This window comes from Salmo salar, chromosome 15, assembly GCF_965601325.2.
Source record: "Salmo salar chromosome 15, fSalSal1, whole genome shotgun sequence".
Classification (NCBI taxonomy): domain Eukaryota; kingdom Metazoa; phylum Chordata; class Actinopteri; order Salmoniformes; family Salmonidae; genus Salmo; species Salmo salar.
The window spans coordinates 97,580,612-97,599,676 of NC_138305.1; the positions used below are offsets into that span (position 1 = coordinate 97,580,612).

Here is a 19,065-nt window from a genome sequence, read left to right on the forward strand (position 1 = left end):
TGGAAGAATCGGAATGATCCAAGAAGACGTCGTAATCTCACATTGCAAGACTCCACATTGAACTTTGTGGAAATGTTCATTCTCTACTTAAACAACAGTGCAATATAGGCTTATTATACAGGCCTGTATTAGGTGGGCCTATTACTTACTCCTACCCGTACAACCTATCCTCAGTAAACGCGTCAAAGGATACACAGTTGAATGTGAATCATTTGTGTCCTATGGATCTCCTAGGTGTACATGTCAATATCATACATGTCTATCCAAAGCACGTATACACTTCTATCCTCTTCTATACAAACGGTTCGTCAATACCAGTGCTGTTCAATGTCGGTCCTACTTGTTGGACCGGCCACGAGGATGTCAGACAGAATGCACTGCAAACTAAGTTCCACTAAGTGATATGATTACTTACTACAGGAAACAAGCACAACATTTCATTCATGATATTTCAACAAATAACCTTCTTGACCGGGGTGAAAATACATGTCTTTATGAAACATGTCACCAGTTTGTTTAAAACACCATAAAACAGTGTACATAGCCTACTGCAGGACATACAAGACTGTCTGTTTCCAAAGCGACTGAACAGCTTCTAATGTACTATATATAGCCCACTATAAACAGGAATCAAAAGAAAACGAATGTGCATTTATGTGTAATATTCACTGACTTTAATTGCTTACAATCATTCAAGTTGCATGACAGACATTACCCTTCACTGATAAAGGAACACATAAAGAGTTTGAGACATTCCAATTTACAGCCCTGTCATACGAGAGAATTTGCATTAAATAATGAAGGCATTGCACTGTACATGTATAACAATAGCAGCCTTGCTTTTACCCTATTAACAAGAAAGACAGAAAAGACAGGAAGACAACATATATAGCTTCTGAAATCCGGAACGGGAGCAATTTTAGAGAACCATTGTATCATCCGTCGCCCCAGCAAAAACCCAGTCTGTGAAGAAAATACATCTCATTGTTTTTTTGTGTAGAATTTCGAGTTAATTGAAGTTATCGTTCTCCCTGACAAGTTTATGTCCATATTTCAGTTAACTTTCTGTTGATGACATGATGAAAATATCTTGTTTTGATGAAAAGTCTTGGAAAAGTCAATATTCCTCGTGAGATTGGTTTGAGAGAAAAAAAACACGCAATCCTTGTGTCTTTTTGAAATACAAATATCGTTTTAAATATTATATATTTATATATGTACATTCATATAAAACAACGTTGAACTGATTTCTCAATATTTTCACAGTTTTTAGAGCATTTCTTTCTCTAAATCGAAAAAAAGGGGTTTGTAGCGTGGACCATTGGAATTGAATTAAAATACACTGCCGAAGTGTTCTTCTGGCTTGGTTGTTGCTAAGAGGTAAATCATGGACTGGAAGATGGTGGGATGGATATCAGCTGCAGTGTAGAATGGCCCGGGAATCTATCAAGTAGTATGCATATGATTACTAGTCTTGGATTTACTGACAAATTTCTTCTCTTTCACCCGTCGGTTCTGGAACCAAATTGTGACTTGGCGCTCTGAGAGGTTGGTCCCTGCGGAGATGCGTCTTCTCTTGTCTTTGGTGATGAACTTGCTGCCAGCGTACTCTTTCTCCAGCTCCTTCAGCTGGAGCTTGGTGTAGGGAACCCGCTTCTTACGTCCACGACGGTAGTTACTGACCTCAGGCTGCAAAGGGACTACGTCTGGAGAGAAAAGGAGATATGTATTACGCAAACACATTTCCCACCACTATTCACTAATCTGATTATTTCAAATGTATTTCATGTATCAATATGATTGTTATGGAAATGCCTTTTATGTCAAAAATACCTCATAGACGTTAGATTCAGACTAATAAATTATCTATGGGCGAAATTTAAACATTACGCGCGATATTTTTGGACGCACAATTGGTATTTACTTTTTTAGTGGTATACGTTTTGATCTATAAGCTTTCCTCCTTGATGTTCAAATACAAGCATATATCAAGCACATTGTTATATATATTCTAGCCTAGGCACGAGGTGTATGAGGTATTAGGCACGAGGTGTATGAGGTATTAGGCCACCGAGGCCGTGTATGAGGTATTAGGCACGAGGTGTATGAGGTATTAGGCACGAGGTGTATGAGGTATTAGAACATATTTTCTTTGAGTTACAGGCACTCAGTACGCATGACAAATTGTATTTCTTCAAAATATAAGAATCTTGATCCGTAATAAAGATATGAACGACACAGAGATGGGCCTTGGCGGTCGATACATTGTTTATACCTCCTTATATACATCGAAAAGAGGATGTAAGTATAGTATTTTATCAGATTTTTATGAGAAAAACATGTTTTGCCTTGCTGATGTACACAATGTTACCCCCAAATACTTAACGATGTTCATATAATACTCACAATGTTTATGGTTTTGATATAAATATATCAATATATCAACAATACTTTTTTCGACAGTGGACATATCATTGCGTAATTATGCAGGTATGCCCTGGATCTTTGAAGATGTTTGGTATTGTACTGTGAGAATCCGATGAACACTTATTTATCAAGAACCCGTTGACGCGCTCAGCCTTTTGCATACATAGGGCCAAAGCGCAAACAGCTGAAGTTTGATTTATGTTGGGAATTGGGATGCGACTTGAGCTACCTATAGTTATGAGGTAGGATTGTCTGGCTTGCTCAAAAAGTTGTCTATAACAGAGCCATAGGCTACACGTGTGTGTGTGTGTGTGTGTGTGTGTGTGAGAGAAAGAGTTTGTTTGTGTTTGTGTTGTGCGTGTGTGTTGTGCGTCATCCGCGCGCGCTCAACGTCCGCGTGTGTGTTTTTGAGGAATCTCCTGGAAAAGGAGGCAAAATGGCGTGAGGGGAGAGCTAGCTAGGGCAACAACTCCTCCGTGTCCGAAATGCAAATACACATTTCACCAAGACGATAAAACTTTGTGGTTAACTAAGCACTCTAGTAAACACCGTGTAAACAGCATAATGGACGCTTATGGATCGTGTTTTCTTGATCAAATATCAGACTAGGCTATGTAGCCAATACAAAAGGAAAGCTTGTCTTTCAAAAAACCATTGAATTATAAATAGTTATGAAATACTAATGCAACACAGTATTTGAGTCAGGTATTAGATGCTTTGGTCATGGGCGAATGGAACATTGATTCTCACATGCAAAACGCGCCCTCGCGAAACATTGGGCGCTGTTGACAAAGATTCGGCAGAGATTTATTGGCACAATCCAAACAGTAGCCTAGCTTGCTTTTATAATACAAGCGCAAAGGTATGTTGTTATGCCGCTGCATGACTGACTACCTGGTTTAAGCGCTATTGTATTCATGTTGTGACTTGTAAATAACAAAGCTGAAACGAATTGTTTTGTTTCTACAATGCGCGTTTATAGTGTTTATCACCAGATACATAAAATCACACCGAGTAAGCTATTTTCTCTGACGATAGGTTTTTCAGCTGTGATTTCAACTAAAGCACAAACCCTGGTGTTGAGTTAAATTGAAGGACGTGACATTGATTTTGGCATATTGAAGGATCAGCCTCATAACCAACCAATCGCGCCACCACTCCCCCTGTATTAGAGGACCGAGTGGATGAAAATAGCCTACCATTCCTGACTGTCATTTTCATTACGCTGTGAAATGTTGCACAAATATTACGCTGTGCCTCAAGAATGTATTAAAGGGATGCTATACATTGTCGTTTATATATAACTCTACACATAACAATTGACATAAAGGCTTAGCTATAGCTTTGGTGTGCCACATGGTAAATTAGAAGACTACGTTATGATGAGGGGAGTAGGACATTTTAAACATGTTTAATTTCATACCTGGAAATGAAGATTTCCAAAGATGAGTGGACTGTGTTTGCTCCTTGGAACAGTACACCTGCCCATCCCAGCCATTCGACAGAGCCCAGTGCTGGTAGCCCTCCATAGGAATCAAGGCGTCGTGCCTGGGTTCGGGGTGGCTGATCCCGGGAACCACTGACATGTCTAGATATCCAGGAACCGCTTGGTACGAGCTAGCAAAACTGGGGTAGAAGGCGTACTCTTTCGCCCTGCTAGACAGCTCTTCGGTGGGCAAAGCGGTGCTGGTGGGGTCGCCATATTTCTCTGCAGGGTGGTACGAGCAGGGCTTCTGTTGCAAGTTCACGTTGTGCGAGTGAGATAACCTACAACCGTAATAAGGGTTTCCAAACGGATAACCATAGCTCAGAGATGGACTGGAGGAGGTTTGGGGAGCAGGACACTGTCGGCCGGTGTCTGGGGAAGATATATCCGAGTACATAGAGCCCTGATGGGTCGCTATAGTGCCCGAATGTCGCCCCAACCCAGGGTGCGACATTAGGTCCCTGCAATGGGTCGCCGGGCAATTCCCGCTCAATCCCTCCATTGTTTGGTTTTTATTCGGATTATTTTCATTCGGGCTTTTTTCATAAACGTACATCAAGGTGTCCGCCCAGCGTGGATGCAGAACCAGTGAAGTTGTCATATCAGGGGTTGCGGATGCTTTTTAAAAGTCGACTACTCCAAGACGGACACCTCATTTCCAACTACATATTACGCGAGCGCATGCGCAACCATGACCCCGTGTGTCCAGTTCGTTATGGTTCTGACACGTGATATGCTAACCAGCCCGAAGAGATTGAGGCTTGTGAGTGGGGGGAGAAAAGCCCTATAAACAACTAGCAGCTCAAGTTTCATCGCTTCTTTCTGGGGAATCCAGGGTCCTATCATTGGCTGAAGTCACCTACGCGAACATCTTTAAAGGGGAGGTTGGAAACCTTAGACGAAGAAGGGGAAATGAAAACAACCTGCAAAGTTTGGCCGACACTGGAAAACATTAACCTGAAGTAGCCGCAGGTACTCTTGCGGTTAGAGTGCTGGGCCGTTAACTGAAAGGTTACTAGTTCGAATCCCCGAGCTGAGAAAGTGAAAAATATGTGAATGTGCCCTTGAGCAAGCCAATTAACCATTATTGTTCTGGACAAGAGCGTCTGCTAAATTACTTAAATGGAAAGAAACATTTAATTACTGAGCGTGACGAAAAATATTGTTATAATAAATTAATATGCAGGTCTAGGCATTTTTTGATTTATACTAAAGTAAACAACTTGCATCATATTTCATTCGCTTCAATGCGTGACAGTGTGCTGGTTTCACTAACAAATGCAATGTTCCATACAATAATCTCTTTTAGAGTCAGAGTGGAAAATGTTTTGGCTGCATGACGATTAAAATGCATATTCAGACTTGCATATTCACAGGAGTGGTTAACACACTATTGACCATGTCTAAAAAAATGTTTAATATTATATATTTTTCGACTAATATTGGTATGGCAATGCAGACACAAATGCACATTTCTTAGGAATACAAATAATGATACGACCGACCATTGTTAATCATTAAGGCTATATGTTTGTCAGCAAACTGTGTTAACTACGGCTAAGCAGTTTCAGGATTTCGAAACTGTGTTGGCATGAATTCAACTTCTTGGTCTAATTTTTTTTAAATGAATTCAGAGCTTTGAATTATGCTACAGGATTGCATCTTTAATTTCAAAATGTACTTGGTGAGATATAATCACGTATTCCAAATACACTTTATTTGAGCTCTAAAGATGACTTATCCTTTCTTTTTAAAACAATAATAATCATATTTGTGAGAGAAAATATTGGGCATCACATTTGGCACCTTTTGGGTAATCCAAAGGTAACGCATAAAAGCTGAATCTTGGGTCAGGTTTAGCTAAATTAGATCTGTCTATATTTTGTTCTTATCGTATGCCTTCGTCTTCGAAGAAATATTGATAGCTATGCTTACGCAAAAAGCTTCAGCTTTTCCAGCCTTTTGCAATAGGTAGAGTGATAGACTTCAGAAAAATTTACCTCGCAAGTGAGTTTTGTTAGTTCCACTATTTTTAATAATACCCTGTCAGTTGAAATAAAAATAAGCGGTTGGACCAGGTTTTTAAAAATGTTATTTTTCTAGGCCAGTCAGTTAAGAACACATTGTTATTTACAATGATGGCCTACCCCGGCCAAACCCTAACCCGGACGACGCTGGGCCAATTGTGAGCCGCCCTATGGGACTCCCAATCACGGCCGAATGTGATACAGTCCAGGATCGAACCAAGATCTGTAGTGACGCCTCTAGCACTGAGATGCAGTGCCTTAGACCGCTGCGCCACGCGGGAGCCTTGGTTCACATGTACGAGTCTTTATTTGTTTGCATATCCATTTATTTATTACAAATATTCGTAGTTTGGAATAAAGATTCCGTTTCTGATTCATTTGTCCTTCTTTCCTTTAGACTAATGTCTATAACTGGTGATAATAGTCTACATTAACATGTGGAAATCATAAAATCATAGACAATGTAAATGTCACATGTTTGTAATATGTGTTTAGGACGCCAAAGGTTGTCCCGGTGTTTTGAAGGTTGATAATAGGATAGGACAATTGAATATTCAACAAATTAAACAGTTTTACTTGTGATGCTTAGGCCTATCCTGAAAGATGTCACTGCCTCAGACAACAAATTCCGATCACTTGAATCTCTGGTCCAATCGACTGTAAGCTGACAGCTAAACAGTTGTAGCACCATTGTGCCAGAGTTGTGCACATTAGATGGATATCTAGACAGGAAATGGAAAGCCAGGCTACAACTAGATGGCTGTGCTGTAATTCGTCGTGAGAGACAACTAGTAAGCTGTTGTCTCCTGTCCGGAGATTACAGATATGGAGGGCCGGCTCATCCAAATGGCAGCTGCACGGAAGTCCAAGGTCAAGGTAAAAAAAAACGCAGACAAACAAGGTCGTAATCAGAGTCTAGACAGACAAGAATGAACTTCACACTCACGCTGTCGAGTATGCATGAAAACTCCTTCTGTAGTTTACAGACCCTGGCTCTGAAATACCTGCGGAGTGGCTAGTAAGAGGAAGGACTGCACTCCAATAGTGGCTCAAGTAATTTCCGGTGTTTTTAAAGGGACAAGACAACTAATAGGTATGTGGCTGTGTGGAGAAGAGGAGACAGACAGACGTGCAATAACAATGCATTAGGCTACTACAACTAACGCATGTGCTTTCTGTCATGAAACTTTGCCACTGTGAGGTGTTAATAAATGTTATCCATTTTATATGGATTTCGATGGATGGTTTATAGGCTTATACAAATGTTGCAATGTCATTTTGTTAGCGAGGTTTACCCACCACACCATTCCAAGTACACATAGTGTTCTCTTGTTAACGGGGAGTTGCCAAGCCGGCAGTTTTTAAAAAGAAAACCTTTAACTTGTAACCAAATATTGAGCATTGTTCCCTTGAGATACATATTTACCTGATAACTTCTTAAACATATCACGCCAATCATTTCTACTGCATGAAAAATTACTATGCTTATGATTCATTTAGAGTCCTTTTTCAAACGTGTTCCTCTGGTTGAGAGTGGAAGAGTCATAGAAAATGAATGGATTTGTAAGTTTGGGTGTTATACAGGTATTTAAACTAACTCCAACGTTCTGTATCGGGCGGCAAGCTTCTTGAAAAGTGTGCAGGCCCGGCCTATGACAATACAGTTATAGTCCTATGCGTCCTTATACGTGTAAAGACAACAACATGTATTTTGGGTAGATGGGTTACATTACATTTCCCTGCGCAATAAAAGATCTACTCAACGATATAGTTATAATTGCATTACTTTGGGTTATAAGACCCTATTCGTTCAGGATATCCTTTATCTGCAGTAAACTAGCACCCAACAATGACACAATACAAGTTTTCAGTGCTTCGAAAGTCCAAATATTTTCTCCTATATCATAACCTAATTCTAACGAAGCCATATGATCAAGCAAAAATAGATCTTCCTTTCATCTCTTAGTATTCTGATAACTGAGATTTCTAAACATTCTAGTGAAACTCCCCTCATGCGAGCTATGGAACATCCTCTATATAATTATAATACATGCTAATGATTAAACATCTCAATAAGACTTGAAATGTTACATCTCCATGAGCTAAATCATGTCCGATATAATATATCCTGTTATACTTCCTTATTTCCCCACATAGCAAACCTATAAACAGCGTTGGGGAAGCTACTCTGTTTTACCAAGCTACCAATTACTTCACACTGAAATAAGTTTTAAGCTACGCTAAAGCTACTCTTAAGAAACACATAGTTGAACTAACTAAAGTTACTTTGAAAAAGTAGTTCGCTACATGCAAACTACTTCGTGATAAATTACCATATCTAAATCTGAAATGTCATAGACTACAAATTGCAAGAACAGATCACTTTGGAGTCAGATCTTAACAGAATGTGGAGTTTGGCCTATTAAACAAGAACAGAAAAATATGTTTCAAGTGAGAATCAGGCAGGTGAGCTTCCGAAAAAGAAAGTAATTAACTACTGGAAACACTACCATAATTTGAATATAGTTCCGCTACCACCAAACTACTGCAAAATGTAGTTCAATTACTAGTTGACTACTACATGTAGTTCACTAATCCCCAACACCGCTTATAAATATACAAGAAACAAGTGATCCAGAGGTGTAGTATGTTGCAACATGCATGCAGGAAAGAGGTCAGGATAGGGGTCGACTATCATCTATTCCATTCCAGCAACCTAATGCGAAAATGAAACAATGGAAATGACGGTGAATGTTCAATTCATGAACTGATTCATTTCCTAAATTGACCGGACATAGAAGGGATGGAACTGACCCCAACCTCGCTGTTATATTCTTACCTCACAAGCATAGGCCCGGGCAGCGTTCCCCAAACTCGGTCCTGGGGACCCCAAGGTGTGCACATTTGGATGTTTGCACTTCGCAGCTGATTCAAATAGTCAACTAATCATCAAACTTTGTTTAATTGAATCAGCTGTGTGGTGCTAGGGAAAAAACAAAACGTACACCCCTTGGGTGTACAGCCTAGCTGTACACCATCAACTAAAATCAACCACTTGCCGACAGTTACGCATGTACTTTTCAAGCACCAATAGAATAATTTCCCTACAGTGTGATATAGCTTAGCCTAGCGTAGTGTTGTGAACAAGCATTGAACTGAAGCTGCTAAATGCACATATCAGGAATTGAGTTCTGTCCAGATTTAACACACACATCCTTAAAATCGTGCCAGCTCTGTCTCGCCGGGCAGCAGGGCTAGAATAATTATTTGGGAAGTAAACTTTGGGTTGGGGCCCGCATCACCACCACACCCGCTAGGCAGGTCCGCATGGTGATGGTGGACAGACCGCGTAGGAACCTACATACCTGTGGTGGGGCTCCCCTGCCTGCTCACCACATAAAGCATGCGATTTAGTACCAGTCATTTGTTTACATAAGCGTTTCCTCTCTAGCTCAGTGAATTATTCATTATTTTCTATGCGGATTCTTTAACAATATGTCGGTTTTTCCAATGCAATAGTATAGAACAGAATAGAACAGAATAGAACAAAACAGGATAATGTAGGATCTTAATTTGATCACCTTGTTGCAGGAAAACCTTCATGCAATGCAGGACGTTTTAATTTAAACTTGTAGTGTATTTGAGATTTAAAAAGGCTTCTGAAGTTTGACATTTCAGACTGGATTTTCCCTTACGAAAATGTATCAACCACAAATGTCATGAATTGTAATCCTCATAGTATTTAACATTTTCTGTTGTTGCAGGATTATTTTCTGCTGTAACAAACTGTCTGAAACACTTCTACATCTGTACAAAATCGGCAACATTGCAATGTCTAAAACTGTGGCGCAATCTCACTGGTGGTATAGTGAGAATGACGCAGTATCTTGGCGGATCACGTAGAATTCTCTGAAGTAGCCTCTGGTGTGCAAGCATACGGGATGGATGGATGGAGTGATGGAGTGAGTGATGGATGGATGGATGGAGTGATTGACTGCAGGTAAAGCTCTATGTCGAAACTACTACAGTTATTTACGACTAGCTAACTGCCTTGTCAACTTCAGGCTATGCTTGAAAATCAAACATATGATTATCAAAATTACCACAGAAATATGTTAGTCGTTTAAATCATCAAAGTGTAGTGAATATGCTATTTTTTTTGTTGTTTAATTAATCGAATAAGCAAACTACAAAGATCAATCTCGAGATGGAGTTTCGTGCACTTAATTTAACCTAAATATGCGCTCACATTTGGAAACACGGTTTGAAACATGTCCTGCACGATCATGATATTTGTAAAGTAATGAACTCTAAAATATATTTATAGGCATGAAGTCAAATTCATTTCAATCAAAATACCCATGCGTAAAACCATGCGTAAAAGTGAATTGGAATAATCACAGATAACTTCTCAAAGCAACCCACAAATAAAATAATTTCAATATTTTGTTCGAGTTTTTTTATTGAAAGGAACATGGAAATATATATTAATCGAAGTCAAGTATGGAATGAGACGTCAAATTAAAAAGTAATTTTATATGTGTGTATTACTAATGCCAAAGCCGTGTTCTGTAGGAACTATGCGTGTGCGTCTAGGATACGTAGATTACAACACGTTTCAATCGACATTAAGTTACATTTCTTATTTTACACCAAATATTGTTTTTTGTTAAATTAATCACTTTTCCATACATACAGATACACACATATGCATAGCAAAGCATATCATATCATAGCGCGCGCTTACACACACAACTCGAGTGTTCAAGGATTCTGGGATTCTAGGTTTGGAAAGTTAGTCATGTTGGCTCAGGTTTCTTCCTGTGCACATGCAGTTTCGACCATCTTCTTTCAGCCCCTGTATTCAGTAGTGCCTCGTGTATGACAGGCCTGCGTCTGGCGCGCTCAGGCAATTAACAAGCCTGCGACTAATAACTGTTTAAATACAGGATACTTTTTCTGATACATTAGCATGTATGACGACAGTAGCCTGAACAAGTTGATCTCTCAGAATAACCATATACATTTTGGAATAAAATAATGCAGACTATTTGATTATTTCCAAGACAATATAAGCTAAATATGAGTTAAATATAAGTTAAATATGAATGTTATTTTGAGCCAGAAGTCCACGAAATCATTTGATGACGGGTTTGATTCAAACAGTTCTTAAATATATTTTAGACATTGACTTTTTGTAATTTTGACTTTATTTTGTCATCCACAAGGGGGAAAACATTTACATTTACACTCAGCGATGTGAAATGAGGCAACATTTGCAGCATTTATAAATCGTTGAAGACTTGAGATTGTTGCCTGTATTTACTAGCCTACTGCTGATAAAGTGCATCTAAAGGCATGTATCAGCTCGAGATAACAGGGATTCAAATATCACAATATCTGAAAGCCAACTACAATCCTTTGTTGAGCTTCTTTAGTGCAGGTAAATCAAAATTCTTCTTAAATTAATAAAAAGGTGACTGTTTAAGTGCTTGTATGCCTGCTAACCGCAAACAGTTCATAACCAAATCCGTGCGAGGGCCACTCCTAGGCATGCACGAGCAATCCTAGGGGGAGGGGAGACTGCCTGACAGAGGAAGGTGGATTTCCTCACTTGCGTCTTGAGATGAGATACTGAACTATCAATATCGGTTAATGTCGCATTGCGGATATGTTCCATTATTTACGACTTCCTATTCGAGACACATTTGCATATACATGCGCGATGCAGAGTTGGTCTGAACCACAAATACCATACTATAATGTATATTTTTGTGAGGGGGATTTTGTCTTGTTATACAAAGTTGGTAAGCAGTCAAGCAACGTTTTTCAGGGTCTATGCGAAACAATTAAAGGTATAGATATACTGTATTTATTTGGACAGTGAAGATAAAATATTTATTTGGGTCTATACTCTATACAACATTTTGGATTTGAGGTCAAATGGATCTTAATCTCAAATCCAAAATGCTGTATTATAGACTAGAGCCAAATTAAACGTTTTAGCTTCACTAACCAAATAAATAGTTAGGGGAGTGTAGATGTAGCTATAGATGGCATATAGCTAAGGGCCATTGCACTGTATAAAGCCTCGGTGTTTGCGTTGCTGTTTTGAGTTGCAGTAGTGCCAAAGAGCAAAAGCGCTTCTTTCTTGGTTCTAAGGAATATGAAATAACAAAGGGTGCTACTTAAATCCAGTACATTCACAATGACTAATACCGCAGGCAGCGATTTGTTATTTTCCCATACTCTTTTGATTCTGAATGTGTTTCAAATGTAACCATTTCAAGCAGTTTTTCCGTTCAATAGCCTATATCGTTTTGTGGAAAACAAGAGGTCAGTTCTGGAAAAAGCTTGCGTAAACGATGTAGCTCCACATATGAAATTCAGAATATAGGCTATGTAATATCACAGTGGGATACAGACATCATAAGAAAAGTTTGAATTTGACAAACAACATGAATTCCCTCGCTGCGGTGGATACTAATCATCAAATGCCCCATGCATCTAATAAAAATACGTTAAAGAATATATTCATATCCAAATAAGGCATGCAGGTGTACAGTAGGCTAGATTGTCTTCATTTAGCCTGCACAGATCCTACATGAAGGCATATTGTCTCTTGGATCATTTCCATTTAGCTTATGCAGAGCAACTTACAATCTGTGCATTCAACTAACTTTAAAAAAGCAGCTGTCAGCGAAATCAATGCTAGTAAGAAAAGTATAGGGAATATAAGTATAGAGTATAAGTATAACGAGTCTAGAGAAGCAATGTGTCCAATTATTTGAATCACTTGAATGCAGAAAAAAACCTCCCAGGTTGCAGACGCAGACACATCTCGTCAGAAGTCCAAGTTCAAGGTAGAGCTCAGTCAGCCGCTGTCCAGACAGTACAACAACAAGGTACAGCTCAGACAGCCGTTGTCCAGACAGTACAACAACAAGGTAGAGCTCAGACAGCCGCTGTCCAGACAGTACAACAACAAGGTAAAGCCCAGACAGCCGCTGTCCAGACAGTACAACAACAAGGTAGAGCCCAGACAGCCGCTGTCCAGACAGTACAACAACAAGGTAGGGCTCAGACAGCCGCTGTCCAGACAGTACAACAACAAGGTAGGGCTCAGTCAGCCGCTGTCCAGACAGTACAACAACAAGGTAGAGCTCAGTCAGCCGCTGTCCAGACAGTACAACGACAAGGTAGAGCTCAGACCGCCGCTGTCCAGACAGTACAACAACAAGGTAGAGGTCAGACAGCCGCTGTCCAGACAGTACAACAACAAGGTAGAGCTCAGACAGCCGCTGTCCAGACAGTACAACAACAAGGTAGAGCTCAGTCAGCCGCTGTCCAGACAGTACAACAACAAGGTAGAGCTCAGACAGCCGCTGTCCAGACAGTACAACAACATGGTAGAGCTCAGACAGCCGCTGTCCAGACAGTACAACAACAAGGTAGGTCTCAGACAGCCGCTGTCCAGACAGTACAACGACACAGTAGAGCTCAGTCAGCCGCTGTCCAGACAGTACAACCACAAGGTAGAGCTCAGTCAGCCGCTGTCCAGACAGTACAACGACAAGGTAGAGCTCAGACAGCCGCTGTCCAGACAGTACAACGACAAGGTAGAGCTCAGACAGCCGCTGTCCAGACAGTACAACAACAAGGTAGAGCTCAGACAGCCGCTGTCCAGACAGTACAACAACAAGGTAGAGCTCAGACAGCCGCTGTCCAGACAGTACAACAACAAGGTAGAGCTCAGACAGCCGCTGTCCAGACAGTACAACAACAAGGTAGGTCTCAGACAGCCGCTGTCCAGACAGTACAACAACAAGGTAGAGCTCAGACAGCCGCTGTCCAGACAGTACAACAACAAGGTCGAGCTCAGACAGCCGCTGTCCAGACAGTACAACAACAAGGTCGAGCTCAGACAGCCGCTGTCCAGACAGGCTGGGTTATTGACACACTGCCGGCCTATTGGTAGTTTCTTCTCAAAAAAAAATAAGCTTGATTTTTTGTTAAGGTCTCAATGACCTTTGACTTCAGTGAACTGTTAACTTGAAACATCATAGGCTATTGATAAGGAAATATTATTACCTTTTTTATTTCCATTTTGCATGTTTATTAAAGGATGAAAAGGTATTTTATAATATGAGGTGCGATGAAAACATTCCCACCGAATACTAATGCACTCACCTGTCAGTGGATGGAGAATTTTTCATATTTTTCTTATTCTTCAGATTTTCTAAAATCTAGCCTATATTTGAACTTTTATTCAACGGTTATTTAATTGTATTTATTTCAGAATTAGTAAATGAAATAACACGACGTAAAGCAGTATTCTGCTGGTGTGAAGAACATAGCCTACATCTCGTGAGTTCTACATAGATGTGGAACATCTTGACCACAGTTCCTTTGTATCTTGTTTACAAATGATATATTACATACCATATAAACATTATTTATTTTAACACAGTATAATAAGTCACAATATAATATCAGACTATGATATAATACAATACATATAAACATGAATGTGTTTAACATTTACAGTAGCCTATACCGAGTCTGTAGGTCTACGCTACTAACGTTCCTACAACATAAACATCCCGAAATGTTTAACATTTAATATGAATAGGTTGTGCACGTGCAGCAATGTCCTCTTCCATAATTCAATGAGTTAATCATTGGTTATTGGGTGTGGGAGGACGGATGCCCTACAGGCTACTATGAAGGCCTATCTTTTATGCATCAAACTGCATGGTGTAAAATAAAAGTCAGGATTATTCTGTCAGTGGGACATGTACACTAATCATGTATGCCACACCACAAACAGGCAGCTTAACGTTGCCTCTATTTACGCTCTCCATCGCTAATGAGAACAATGTTGATAAAAATATAATGACAATTTATTTTGTATGTTACAATTGCAAAGTACCACACTTGCAGTAAATTGACAATACCAACCTCAGAATATTAACGTGTTATACTCACTCAGCCATAGTATTTCTTCAGATCCATGTGGGGCTCTCTGCTTGTCTTGGATGTAAGAACAGTACCGTGCAAAACATTTTAAATTCAAAAGCAACGTCCAATCAAGGCAACATGTAATATAAAACATGCTCTGTGAAACCTGGTCTGTGTCGTTTCCCTATTTGCAACAGGTGTTTCATTCACAAGGGGTGACATCACCGTGCATTGAGTGGTAGCCTGCCTTATACGGTACATTCCCAATACAATGCACGGACGTATTTAGCTGTAATTCAAATTCCTTCCCCACAGAAATGCCGTGTGAAATATAATTTAAAAAGTTTGATGATACTAACCTAAAAACAACCACGAATAAATGTGTATTAAATGTGACATGCTACAATTTAATTATACAAATGAAGTTCCAAACATATTGGTCGTTTTTGTTTAGACCCACCAGAAATGCATACAAATACCCCAATAATGTGACATATTCTCATGCATGTGGCCTATGACACAAATCATAATTGAAAGTGAATTTAGAATTTGAAGACTTAGAATGTAGATAGAAGCAGCTTCGTTTTGAAACCTCAAGACATCCCCAAATGCATGTATGTGTCGGCATGAGTACAGATGTAGGATCTTAATTCGAGCCGGTTTGCTACAGTAGGAAAATAATGCTGCAGCAACAGGAAATGTGAATTATTATGTGGATTATAATTAATTGTAATTTTTGTATGGGTTGATACCTTTTATGTTAGGGCAAATCAAGTCTGAAATGTTAAAGTGGAAATTACAAACTTTACAAGCCTATTTAAACCTTCAATACACTGCAAGTTTGCATTTCCTGCTGTGCATGAATATTCTCATAAACAAAAGAGTGATCAAATTAAGATCCTACATCTGTAGGCTACTTCCAAGTAGGTAGATGACACGGTATTGATAACAGCTGAGTATAAAATGTATTTACTATACTCTGTATTCTTATGTTTGAGTGCTCTCCCACATTCAGTCAATTAATTATCGTTTTTTCTCTCGTTTTTTCTTTCTTTCTTTAGCTACAATGCAGTTCCCCAAGACGTAACGCAAACAATACATTTTAGAAGGGAGCCTGGAATTATGGTGCGATGCATACGTCATCTCCTCGAGAGGTATACCTTAGATGTGGCCAACGCAGATGCGCTACATCCATCTGAAGACGTGAAACAGGCTGACAATGTCATGGGATCTCAGGAATACTCCCATCATCGAGAACAAACCAGAGGGACACGTCTGAGAAGGACACGATTCAGCCTACATGCATTCAGTCATGAATGAGTTTGATCCGAGGATCTGATTGTGATTGATAAAATAAAAAATAATGCCAAATCATTAACAAAAAGCTTTAAAAAAATGCTGAAATACATAAAGCATTGTTGAACATAGCATTTATATATGTTCAATGTCACAACTTTTGGAAAGATGTTACATCTTGTGATCTCTTCAATCTCGGTTGCGTGATTAACCTGCAATAGGCATATGCATTCGTGCGTTTAAGTCAATAGACTCTATATTTCAGTTGCATACTGATCAAGCACACTTAAAAATAAAATATTTATCACAATAACTGAAATATTAAGAGTTGCAAGACGTTCATTCAGTAATTTCAGTTCGTGCATGAGATATGAGAAAACAGACCGCTTCCTTCATTCAAAAACAGCCTATTCAGATTTCTATTTAAATGCGTCTCCTCTATTCTCTATTTTCAAGACACAATATGTAAATATCCTCGCACTTATTCAAATGTCACTTTATGGTCTCTGTCTGTGTCATAGGTCAAGGTCAAGGACGACCATTCTAAGAAGTAGCCTATTCATGCATTCAAAGTCGTCTCAGACATCTGAAAAAGGTCCACAAGTTCGTATCGGTCAAGTTTGAGATTCGAGAGCACAGCTGCTATTGGCTCACTAATGTCCTCTCTATAACCTCTTGTTTCATAACTGCTATATACTGTCGGAACATGTTTTCAATAACCTAACAAATTAAATGCGATATAATCAACAACCAAAACATACGGGGGTTTCCCATTAAGCAGGTATAGGACCTATTTAATTCGCGCAAATAGCCCAAACAATTTCGTATTTTAACTCACACTTTAATCCAACGAAAAGTGTCTGGTTGACAATGCAATGCGTCTCATGTGGATCGAGTTGAGGAATTGGTATTTGGCTTATACGTTTTATTTTCAAAATGTCTCATCGAAATATAGGGATTTAAAACGACCATCTCCCCTTAAATGAGAAATAAGACCGAAAATGACGTATATTTTTTCATGACACAATGTTTTAGAAAACGCAGATGGCCATTGACTTCATTCAAACTCCCTGATGTTTCTGTGATGCACAGATGGTACACGGGAATGGTAGCCCACAGGTGGCCTATATGTCAATATGTCAACAGATATTACAAGGTAACGCTTACGGATAAGGTACCCAACTTTCTCAGGCTGCAATCTACACAAAAACGCAAACCATACACTTTCGATTTACTTTCTTTCGATCGATATTTCATAAAACACCCTATTGCCTATTTAAGTTCATATAATGACTAGACAAAAATATCTGAGTTCAAGTTCAAAGTCTGTCTCCCCAGACAGAGCCGGGATGCGCTCAGTAAAATACCTCCTCACTCACCCTTGTCGTAAAATAAACGGTAGCACACAGAGCGGGGTCCACAGACCCGACCCAAAATAAAATAATAAAATATAGGATCTAACCTATTGTAATATGTCAGTCCAAAAAAAAAAAAAAATCACAGAGATTCGTTTGACAACTGAACAAATTGAGGAGCGCGACTGTACCGTTTGGATCAAAGAAGTATCCATGACATGTCCATGTCCCTCTAAAATGTACAAATCTGTGCGTAATGGGACGTACTGCACTGTCAATACTGTAGCCCGCTATACGTCAAGGAGGTGAACGTTGATAATATTTGAAATGTGATGGTCAACCATAGCCAGACCAGACCATCCGGAGCCTGCTGCATCTGCTTTCGTCCCATGTAACTCTTGATCCAAACAATAACTGTCAGCTTTGTTTGGACTCTCCATTTGGATTAGTGTATTCCTGTGTGTGTGTGTGTGTGTGTGTGTGTGTGTGTGTGTGTGTGTGTGTGTGTGTGTGTGTGTGTGTGTGTGTGTGGTGTGTGTGTGTGTGTGTGTGTGTGTGTGTGTGTGTGTGTGTGTGTGTGTGAGATAGGCTATATCATTGTTTTGTCTGGCTGCTAAACAATTCCATGAGCTCAGTTTAAAATAAAAAATATCTATTTTTAAAATCGTATTACAGTAGGTGAATGAAAGGCAATAACATATCCCAACTAAGATAAGATACCTGTAAAAGAGAAACTGCATCTACATAATCGTTAAGTTTTTAATATTTCGACACTTCATTTCTGATTAAATGCCCTTAAATGTCATTTCATTTATTGAATAAACGTTATATTAATGTGTCTTACCACAACTCATCGTTTGTTCCGATATTCAAGGATACATTGCATTATTACGTTGTGCTTTCAATTTCCATCACAATTACCGGCTAAACTTAGATAACAATATATTGATAATAAGTTGATCATTTTTCTTTACTGTAAATTGATGTGGTGAGGTATATTCAAGTCTGATTCACACCGGTTTGAAGGCATCACTTGTTGGTGTTGAGTGACATATCTCCCTCTATCATGTAACATGCAGCTCAAGAAGACACTATATATTTCAATATTCCTAAAAATATAAAGGTTAAAATAAAGCAGCATGCCGCTACCCACAGTATATTCCAAATCAAGTTCTTGGAGTGATCAGATAACCTCAAAACATCACGAATTCCAAATAAACTTTTTAACTGTGGGTATCGTTTGTTCCCCAACTCTTCCAATGTATTTTATTGATTTAATTGGTATGTTTAAAGACCTATCCATGTTTGGATAAAAGTTGTTTTGTTCAGGGAATCATTCTATAAAAGACATGAAATTGCAGCTTTTTCATTAACATATTCCGTTGAGTAATGGGGTGATGAAAAAGCACATTTTGTAACATTTCATCCTGCGTGGGATTTTATAGAAAGACCAACAAAACTCTTCACTTCGGACTAAATTCTATGGTAGAACATAAAACGAATATAATCGGTG

At 39.1% G+C, this 19,065-nt stretch overlaps 1 protein-coding gene and 1 long non-coding RNA gene across 2 annotated transcripts; one reads left to right on the forward strand and one right to left on the reverse strand.

Annotated features, from left to right (window-relative positions):
* Nucleotides 1-1,299: 1,299 nt before the first annotated feature.
* Nucleotides 1,300-4,855, reverse strand: hoxc13ab (homeobox protein HoxC13ab). The gene is given in 2 exon segments (NM_001139531.1): nt 1,300-1,706; nt 3,851-4,855. Coding segments are annotated over 2 exon segments (924 nt in total). The 5' UTR covers nt 4,515-4,855; the 3' UTR covers nt 1,300-1,446.
* Nucleotides 4,856-6,287: 1,432 nt separating this feature from the next.
* LOC145860920 (uncharacterized) lies at nt 6,288-18,784 on the forward strand. The gene is made up of 3 exons (XR_014380699.1): nt 6,288-6,816; nt 6,920-7,033; nt 15,963-18,784. It is a non-coding gene; the product is annotated as an uncharacterized LOC145860920 (long non-coding RNA).
* Nucleotides 18,785-19,065: the final 281 nt, after the last annotated feature.